Source organism: Saccostrea echinata, unplaced genomic scaffold (assembly GCF_033153115.1).
Source record: "Saccostrea echinata isolate AGI-Se365-2 ecotype Australia unplaced genomic scaffold, CSIRO_AGI_Sech_v1 ptg000032l, whole genome shotgun sequence".
Lineage (NCBI taxonomy): Eukaryota > Metazoa > Mollusca > Bivalvia > Ostreida > Ostreidae > Saccostrea > Saccostrea echinata.
This window is the reverse complement of record NW_026889781.1, coordinates 2,155,216-2,166,186: the sequence shown is the minus strand read 5'-3', so window position 1 is coordinate 2,166,186 and position 10,971 is coordinate 2,155,216. Positions and strand designations below refer to the sequence as shown.

Below are 10,971 nucleotides of genomic sequence, written 5' to 3'. Positions count from 1 at the left end.
AATATGATTCGTTTTAAATTGATGCAATGTTCTTTAGAAAGTATACTACAAATCTGAAGAAAAAAGAAAAAGCTTCCAAATCCCCGAACTAATTTACATCAGCAGCTAGTTAAAAACTAACCAATAGGATTCTTCCTTCTCCATGCGCGGCTACTTTCTTTGTTCACACACAGTTTAAAAATGGAAGTCGGGTCCGATGTTTTATTACATTTGGAAAAAAGATGGATTGGGATTCAGAGGCAACAGAGATTGAGGAGGAAAGTTTACATCTTCACTTTTCATCAGGAGGCGAATGTTCTGAATCTATCTTATCTACGTCAACCCCACAAACAAAGGTTTGTTTTAGATTTAACTTTTTTTTTCGATAAGCTAAAGCAGGGATTGATCTAGATATTTTATTTGACTACTCTTTTCATGTAAAAGGGGAAAAATGAGAATAATTGCTCGACATTCAGTGGCGTATAATGTGTAGGCTAGTGTGAAGTCACAGATTTATAACCTGAGGTGCAAAGTGAGGTATTGGGGGGGAGGGGGGGGGTCAAAGGAATCATTTTTGCAAACCCAGACATCTACAAATTTAATCTGGCCAGTAAAAATAATATTGTAGACATATTTTCAGTTTATATTGTGATATGAAGACCACTTAACAAAACTGAACTCTTAACTTATCCTTTTATTCTGCTCAGAAAATATGGAAACCTTCTTACTGAATAATCAAAATTCGAACAATACGTTTAATTTCCTACAAACCAAATAGATTTCAAGTTATCAATTTCATTTCCTGCACTTATTGCTTTTGATGAAATTTTCTGATACAGACTTAATAATAATAGCACTTTTATTTTGGCTTAAAAAATTCCAGTTATGGGAATAGTTTTGTCCTTAAATATAAAGTAAAACTGTAAGCATAATAGGATATGTATAAAAGTGTGGATTGCTAAGAATGCTTTTTTGGCATTTGCAAAAAAATTAAATTAATAGGTACAATTTCAGGCAAGGATCCAGGAATTTTTTCGGGGGGGGGGGGGGGGCGAGGGGGGGGGTGTCCACCCCTGTCAAAAAAAAAAATCCAACCCAAAAATTTCTTGACAAGTAAAAAAACCAAAAAAAAAAAAAAAAAAAAACCAAAAAATAACCAAGAAAAAAAAATGTAAAATTCATTTCCAAAGGTGAAAAACACATTTCATGGTGATGGTGGTGTCCACGTTTTCTGGGGGGGGGGGGGGGGGGTCCAAAGTCATTTTCCATTTGCTTCAGTATATACTTTTAGAAACTCTGCAAATTCGGGGGGGGGGGGGGGGGTGTTGGTGGGGGTTCAAGACCCTCTCCCCTTCTAGATCTGTGCATTCATTTATTACTAACTCCTCGCCCCTTTATTCAACCAAATTTTTATCCCTGAGGAAATGATGTGTAGGCTACAGCCTTTTTGCCATAGTATGGAATATACGCCACTGACATTATGCTGGGCGTGAATATACAAAGGAAGTCCCGGGACATGCTCCCCTGGAAATTTTCAGATAAATGAAGCAAAAATCTGCATTCTGAGAGTTAATCTAGGTGTCATTTCTAAAACTTTTATAAATAAATAATATTTAAAATGTTACATGTTTGTATAATCAGGGGAATTTCTGTAGCTTAAAGGGAATTGTCACATTTTTTTCAAAGGGGAAAGGTACTGTTTAGCAGTATTTAAATCAGCATTGATAAATCCCTGTAAAGGAACCCCATATTTGAATTTTTTCAGATCATATAGATATTCAGATAGCCTAGCAGAAGAAATTGCAATTGAATTGTTAAAACAAAAGAGCATTTAATATGCTTTGGGGTTTTTTGGTGTTTTTTTTTACCAGATATTTTTATCTATATCTTACTTGTATCTTCCACTTTAAGATTATTTTGTGCAATATATGTGCAAGGGCACTTTAATTTCGAAGTTATGAAATTTGTTCCATACAATATAGTTTTAAATGAAGTTATTGTTACATTTAATTATTTTATTGTTGAGCTTTTTGAAGGGTTCAAGTTGTAGACTGCAGAAATATGTTTTTCAAATTGTGTGTGTGTGGGGGGGGGGGGGGGGCACAAAAATATTTGACTAGCAAAGAAAAAAAACCTGAACTATCTTAGACTTGAAAATCCTGGGGGAGGTGGGGTGATGGGGACATTAATTGATAAGATCTTTTTAATGTTGTTAATCTCATAAAAGCCTTACTGATTAGCCTTACAGTAGAAGTAAAATTTAATTCGCATTAGTTTATTTTGCATTAATTTACTGCGAATTAAACTCTCCATGTACAGAGGGCATTAAGAATGTTGATTTTGAGTGTTTTTAAAATAGCAAGAAATACAAATATTGATTCAATTCCAGTTATAATTAAATTATGCATGTTCAATAGTCATAAATTTCATAAATTTGAACAAGTTAGATATTATGATTTTTGGCATAGATGTTGTAATTGTGTGTGTTCACCAATGAATTTGCATGGATTAATTTAAATAATTGTTCTTCAGAAACATCAGGAGCAGCCTGTTTCATCTTCGAGGAAAACTGCAACAGGAACATTTGTTCACAGAGTACGGCCATTGTCTTCCTCAGATTCAGATGATATAGAACAAAGAAATCAAAGTCAAAAGGTAAATTCAAATTTTCCTATATATGAAATTAAAACAATTCCTTATATCATTTATGCATGCATGTATCATCAATAATGAGATTTCAATCTTTGTAAATTAAAAGTGCTTTGTTGTCTTTTTAGGGGAACTTAACTTTAATGAAAAAAATTACAAATTATTTTAAATTGATTATTTTAAAAGAGATGTAATTTTTTTTTTACTTCTCTAAGTATAGAATTGACATATTCTTTCAAAAATGTTTTTCTCAGACATTATCCCAGTACATGTCTCTTCCTTAAGGCAATTTAAATCAGTACTGCATGTATTTATTTACTACTGAAGATATTTCCAAGGATATTCTAGTCCATTCCTTTGGGTCACATTATATTCCAAAGTGAAACACATGATTTAATATTATCCTTGCTTAAGTTTTTCCACTTTTAACTTGTAGATTCTTTAAAAAGTTTGTCTTCTCTTTCAGAAAAAAAGGACATTAAACATACAGTTTTCAGGTGTGAGGAGGTCTCCAAGAAAAGCTGTTAAAAATAGTGATCCTCAAACCCAGCAGCCTTCTCAGTCAGAGTCTGGAAATGACAAAGACTCGCAGCATGATCACCAAGCACAAAAGGTAAGAGCTCTATTGGGAGTTAGCACTACAACATACCTGTCCTACTCTTAGGCATCATACATAACCCATTATGAAAATAAAAATGTGAAAATAATAATATTATTCTAGAATCTCTATTGAGTACAGATAAATCTTATTTATTTCCAAGGATATGGGATATATATTCAAACATTCAGTATTTTCAGATCAATTATTTTTACCTATTTTTTTTAAATGAATATGAATTTCACCTGGTAGGCCCAGTGCAAGTGAGAATAAAACTAGGGATTCTTCTTATGAATAAAATAATTATGGTATATACTCGCTTATAAGTCAGTCCGCCTATAATAATAGTATGTTTTGAAGTTATTTTGGAGAGATTTGCCATTGACCTGCTTTTAAGTTAGTACAACTTATTGCCAGAATCGGTTGACAATTTCAAATCAATGCTCTGATGTTTAAACCTGGTTTCAATTCATTTTTTAAAAATGATGCCGATATTTAATTTAAATCATTAGACAAATAAGTAATACACATTTAAGGTAAAAGTAAAATTATTAAAATATGTAAATTATACTTGTACTTTATGTATAATCTTAAAATACATAATGATGTAATACATCCGGACTTTGTTAAACGATAAGCATTGGAATTGTATTTATATAAATACATTGTCCAGTAAAATGCCAATTTTTTATGACTCATCTATCAGTCAGACATAGAGTTTTGGACCAAAATTTAACTCCCAAAAAAGCGACTTATAGGCGAGGATATACAGTATTTTGTATGTCATTATTAAATGAATATAATCATTATCAGTTGAAGAAAGTGGAAAATATCCTATACTTAAACAATGGATGTTTCATGAAATTAAATTTGGATAATAAATAGTTCAAGAGCAAGTTAAAAATTCTACACATACATATGAACTTAAATTATAATATAAATGAAAACAATAAAAATTTCAAGAATTAGAAAAAAGTTTTATCCCACTTTTTATCACTTGCCTTAAAAACACTGACAAAATCACCGTTTCTGACATGTAATCATAAATTATCTTTTCTCTATCAGAAAAACAGAAGTATGGTGCCCACTACAGTGGTTAGGAGATCTCCTAGAAAGCAATCGCAGGGCATTAGTTCTTCATGGATGAGACAACTCTCCCCATCAGAATCAGATAATTCAGATGACCTCCCTACTTTCCAAACTCAAAAGGTGAAATTCAATGTAAATATAAGTCAAGAACATATAAGCAAGGGGTGTTTTACAATATATAATATTTGGCATGACTTATGCTTATACACATGTACATGTATCTATATATTACAGTGGAACTGTACAGGTTTGTGGATTTTTTGATGTATTATTAATATTTTTTGCAGAGAAAAAGATCTACAGGACAAAATAATCCACAAAGAAAGGCCCAGCAAGTTCAGTCTGTTGCTTCTCAGGAAACAGTGATGGTAACTTTTTTAATAAAAATAGAGAGATAAAGTTTATTCAAAAGCTGTTGCAAAAATATTGCTGAAAGTTATGGAACATATCAGTGTGCATGACTTTAACACTTCAATTTATATTATTGCTTAGACACCATGTAATGCAAACCAAAGTCAGCCAGCCAGCGTATCATCAGGAAGAACACCATCAAACAGTTAGTTAAATTTATTTTGAATTTTAAATTTATATGTTTATACAGTAGAACTACAGCGTTGTAAAGACCTTGCTTATGAGGAAATTTTGGTGAGAAGGTAATTTTTATAAATCCCATGGAAATGTTCGACCTTTTACTTTGGCAGTCAGGGCCTGGGGCATAATACAAACAAGTTATTGTCAAAAATAACTCAAATGAGTTATTTTTTTGTGACAATGAGTTACCTCTCTTTGCTATGACCTACTTTTTTACAGCATTAGTAACTCAAACAAGTTATCTTTCCAAAAATACACCTGTAGTTTCAATGAAATGATAACTTGTTTAAGTTACTTTGTGTCTTTCCTCCCTAACTTCACACCCCGTGCACCAAAGGTTTTTGCTCGTGCACCAAGACAAAAACAAATGATTCATTAAATTTAAACCTTTCTCATTACAGAAAAATTGTTCAATTTTGGGGGGAAGTTAGGGATAATTTTTTATTTAATGATAAAAAACTTGACCCAAACCATGTAAATAACACCCCGAAATAAGAAGTAAAATGCTTTTTATCTCCGCCTCCTCACCAGTTCTCCATTGAAGTCAGTGCACTCCATCTAGTATTACATAATGGAATCCCAAAATGCAATGCATATTGGCAGGAAACACAAAAACCTTAAGAAATAAATGTCCAAGTAGGATTATAAAGGTTATCGTTGAAAAAAATTGTATGGGTGTAAAATAACTTATGTAAGTTATTTTTCTAATAACCTGTTTGCATTATGCCCCTGACTGTTAGGTAGGGATAAGAACTTGATCAATTATGTTGATAAAAAGATACATATGATGCAAAGAAAAAAAATCACTGGTATTTTATATACAAGTGTTGAAAAAAAAAAACACCTGCTTGAAGTGTTCAAGATATTTTTTGTTAATACGTTTACATAATGTACATGTATCTCATAAATTTCATTTAGGCAGTGGTCTGAAAACGCAAATTTCACAGATACTTGCAAACCAAAATGAAATTCTTCAACAATTGGCCATTGTAAAGAAAGATGTCCGAGAAGTTAAAGCAGAGATTGAAAAGAAAAAGCAAGAAATCAGTGAACCTGTACAGGTTCCAGCAAGGATTAGGGTGAGGAATTTAGAATATAAGCTAATTTGTCCGAAAAACATATGATACAGTTTCTAAAGAATTCCGAAAACAGAATGTTAACAACTACATGTATGTATGTGTGAAGTCTAAAAGAATTTTTTCTTTTTTTTCGGGGGGGGGGGGGGGGGTTAAAAGAATGGGCACAATTTTTTTTCAATCAGAAAATATGTAATGATTCTGTTATACATGTATTAATATAATAGAACTAGAATCAAATATTTCTTCTGCAGAAATTTAAGCAGTGCTTTTTAGAATGAACTTCTTCTAATGATGTTATTAATCTTTCTTTTTAGTAGGGGCTTTTTTTGTACTTCCTCTTAAGTCATAGTTCATTTGATATTGTAGCTATAAAAAATATAGTTCATTCAGTGAAGGTCAGCTTGTATTGTAATCATATTGTATTGCACCCCTGCACTCTAGAATGTATATAAATACACCATAATTGTTTTCTATTCAGAGTGCAGTGAAGGACTCGTATTTAAATGGCCAACAGACAAATTTGAAATGGAACTGCAATAAAAGGTATCTTTACATACGTATACAATCACGAACACTTTTCCTTGCATCCATCAAAGCCTACGTCTTTATGTATTTTAATATAATTTAAAATAACTCGTGAAATGTTTTACTATGATATATAACATAAATATTTTGTAGATTCATGGATGAAGAAAACTCTGAAATGACAGATTTTATTAGGAAAAGTGTGCAAGGAATCACTCCAGATGAAAGCATTGATGTTATAAATGGTACCTAAATAAGAATTACTATATATTATAGAAAAATTCCTGTGTTTAATACATTGCATTTTATATATATCTGAAGTGGAGTACATTCTGTATGCATTAAAAGAGAAAATTCAAATTCTGAGTAAAAGTTCATTCATTTGTTTAAATTTGAGCTATTCATAATAAAAATTGAATGCAATTTAAAGTTAATTGAAATCAGAGGCTGCAAATTAAATTAGTGTAATTAATTACATTGAACATTTTTTAAATAATAAGTGCCAAGCTTTTGTGTAATGACCAGTTACTTTTATGTTTTAGCTGCAATTAAAAGATATTTTACGTCACAAAAGGAGGCAGATAACAGACAGAAAAAGAACAAAACAGATTTACATAAAAAGAGACAGGCAACTTATGAGAGAAAGAAAGAGGTAAACTTTTTAGATTTTTATGTTGGGTTGATCATACAATCAGTTAAACCTCAGGTGACTGAAATATTCTTGTCAAGAGTAGAAGAGTTAAATTTACCTTCACATGGGAACTGACACTGTTTTAGGGTCACCTTGGCTGTTCAAGGTCATTGCAAGTTTTCATTGGCTTACAATATTTCTTAAAGTTAAAAGCTTGGCAAAGAGAAAAGAAAAGAAAAGAATCCAGAATTGTGATGAGTTAATTGAATCATGAATTATCACCTGAGGTGGGGGGGGGGGGGGGGGGGGGGGGGGGAGAATGAAGTAGCCAAAAGAATTTCATTTGAGTGTTTGCTGATATGAACATTTCTCATTTGAATACAAGTAAAGTGTTGAATTAAAAAAGATTTGGATAAAATTATTTTTTCAATTGATGCAAATCTTAGACAATTTAAAGATATGTTATTAATTAAAACTGAATCAATGTATCACCTTTGCTATCCTTTAAATGTATTTAAGTATGTACATGCATATGAATGAATATCTAAAAAGTCTCCTTGAAAATGGTTTTTATCAGCATTTTATTTAGTAACTATATTGTCTTTAACAGAAATTAAAGAGAAGACTAGTAGCCCTTGAAAAGAAGACAGGGTGGTCTCAGGAGAAAAAGGTCAAGGTCAAGTCTTTCCTTCAGTTGCCGAATGCCTACAAATACATGAGTAGTGATGAGGAGGGAGATGATGGTTTTGTGTCGCATTCATATTCCTGGGAAAGTGAAGAACTTCAAAAAATTAAAGATAGCTTAGACAAAAAATATTTAGATACTTGTCCTCCACGCAGCAAAAGACTTCTGTCAAAGAGGAGCAGGGGGTCAATAAGACAACAAGATCCCCCAAAACTAGCCAGTGGACATGATTGGGTTCTGAACATTGACTCTTAAATTTATTTTTTTTTTCCTGTTTGTAAATATTGAATAACTGTTTACTTAACTTGTTTTACATTAGATTCGACAAATTGTATAAAGAACATAGCATTCCATATCTCATTTTTGTATTTACTTCAATTATTCAGACACAATATTTTGATGTCTTTTTTCAAATATATATTCATGCTTTGTTTGTGTTATAAACATGTATCTAGGTTTGATATTGAGTATGCATTAGTGATCAACTTCCATTATATTTTATGTATTTTCAAATGTTTAAGAAATGAAGTAATAAATAGCTACTGATTTTTAAATTTGTTTATGTAATTTATTGACATCAATTCACAGGAGGAACTGTCCTGAGTCCAGATTTGAACACACAATCAAAGCAATCAAATATAATTTTTGAAAAGGATTGAAACTGTGTTGTATTAAAGTTGTGAAATGGGGAGTATAAAGTGTAGGGGTTAAAATTATACACCTTTAATTATAATTAAATTTAATATTTACTTGAATTAAATTCATTGGCAAATAAGATCTTTAAGTTTTTGTAAATACATATTTACTGTGGTAAATATAGTATTTAGTTTTTTGTAAATACATTGACAAAGACAACCTTTGAATTTCAGTAAAGTTACATTTACTTGAGTAAATATTGTATTTAATTTTTTTGTAAAGATGTTGTAAATTGGGCCATTACAAAAATTTACTTCACAGTAAATGTAATTAAAGACCATATTTACCAACTTTTTCTTATTTAAGTAAATGTGCTTAAATGTAATTAAAGACATTGTAAATATTACATTTACAATACCTTTACTTACTTTGTAAAGACAGTTTTTCATGCAGTGTAAATTAGTTTGATATGAATTATTTCATTGGTTTAATGATGCAGTATTTGAATTTGATAGGAAATGTTGCAAGTGATTAAATCAGCCGAAATCATTATAAACCAAAGATTGTTGTTGGTATACCAATTACGAGACCTTTAGATACCTTTATCTACAAGTAAAACACTATTACTGTTATTTAATCAGTCAAAACTAATGAAGACGCCCTACCTGTAACTTAGTGAATAATAGGCATAAACAAGCACCTCGTAATGGGACGCCCGAGCCCATTTACCTTCAGTGTACCGGTATGCAGCTATGTCGGCACACACTCTAAATCCGGGTTATGTTACGTAACTATTTTACTACTGTTACTGCGTCTGTTTTCCTGATAATACGTAAAACAATAATTTTATTTTTTTAAATATTGATTAAACAGAATTATAGCTAGTGTTCACTTTCAACTGAGTCAGAGTAGCTGTGACTCAATTTTTAAAGCATACTCTAAATCTAGTTTGCTGTAAATGACGTTGTCAAATGCGTCAAGGCCCATAAAGTATTTGTTTGAATGTGGTGCCTCCGAGAAAGTTTCTCAAATTTACTTCGACTTTTCTTTTCATACGCGGTTTGTAGCGTCTTATCCATTCATTTAAACGTATCCACAACAAATGACACCTAGATTGATAACAAATGTTCAAGTTTAGCTGAATTAGTTCTAAGTGAATTTCTCCTTCAAGCGCGTGAATATTTTGAGTTAGACTTTGAACATTTCAACGTGCGGAAGTAAATCTATTTGGGTCAAATGATATGTTGTTTGAAGCACTTGTTGATATACTAGATCCTGAACATTCGTCATTTGGTGTTGAGGTAATCCCTGGATTTATTTCAATATAACCTGGCAGAACAGCTGCAGTATGTTCTTTGAAAGACTTTTTTTCTCGCACGAGCCCCTAACTTGGACGTAAGAGTATGAATATTTTAAACTGACATTTCAAAACAACATAGGGCTGTTTTGGATATTTGAAAGTCAATAAAGTATGAGGAATAAAAGTGAAATATATGGCAAATCATCGGATACCATTCTTAAAGCAAGGAAAAGCCTAAAATACAAATTAAAAATGCCCGAAGCGAGCGACAAAAAGCGGCGGTGTAAGAGCAGAATGGCCATAGTTACTCAGGTGAACTTTGTGGTCTATGGGCCTCCTGCCTTGCGATTTTAATGAAAACTATAGTAAGAACAAACAAAATAATGAAAGAAAATTGAGTATCATTTTTTCATAATATTTATAAAGATTTCGTTTAAATATGTTCATGATTATAGATTTAAAATGTGTCTTAAAATATGTAAAAGCAATTTATGTTAGCGAACAGTTTATTTCTGCTAAATGTTTTATTTATTCTCCTGATCTTCATCTGTTTCTGTCAAAGTAAATGCTTTTTTTAAATAATGTATCACATGATAAGTGTTTCTGTATTTAGAAAGAGCATTCAACATATCTGTGTTTAAACATATAGGCTAAATATAAATTCATATTTTCTCCTTCAAATGTATATATTTTCCTGCTCTCCAAATGTTCTACAGGAAAAAAAAAAGAATAAACATGATTTTGCCATTTTTCTGATTTTCTTATTTCAAATTTCCAATTTCCTAGTTGCATTTTAACGTATTATTTGAGTACATATTTGTCTTTAAATGTAATAAAATTGAGATTTTTTCTCTTTTTTTTATCAACATTTAAAACAAATATTTTACATGCAGCACATCTTACGTGTAGTGCTCATGAGTCAATATTACGCAACAATAATATATATATATATATATATATATATATATATATATATATATATATATATATATATATATATATATATATATATATATATATATATATATATATATATATGTAAGATGTCTCACCTAATGGAGACTGATAAGTATTGATATGTTATTAAATGTTTTCCCTTAAAAATTATAATCTCTAAAATGTGTTGAGAATGCTAATACGTTTGCATAACTAACAGTAGCATCTGATACATGTTTACATATGACCGTGTTTCATTTAAATCAAACACAC

General features: G+C 30.9%; 1 protein-coding gene across 1 annotated transcript; it reads left to right on the top strand.

The window, feature by feature from the left end:
- The first annotated feature begins 221 nt into the window (after nucleotides 1-221).
- Nucleotides 222-8,142, top strand: LOC133197827 (uncharacterized). The gene is made up of 11 exons (XM_061334016.1): nucleotides 222-335; nucleotides 2,512-2,634; nucleotides 3,095-3,241; nucleotides 4,292-4,435; nucleotides 4,603-4,683; nucleotides 4,808-4,871; nucleotides 5,825-5,985; nucleotides 6,464-6,528; nucleotides 6,664-6,755; nucleotides 7,053-7,162; nucleotides 7,752-8,142. The coding sequence occupies exons 1-11, from the start codon at nucleotides 222-224 to the stop codon at nucleotides 8,079-8,081; spliced, it is 1,431 nt and encodes a 476-aa protein (XP_061190000.1). The 3' UTR covers nucleotides 8,082-8,142.
- The last annotated feature ends 2,829 nt before the right edge of the window (nucleotides 8,143-10,971 follow it).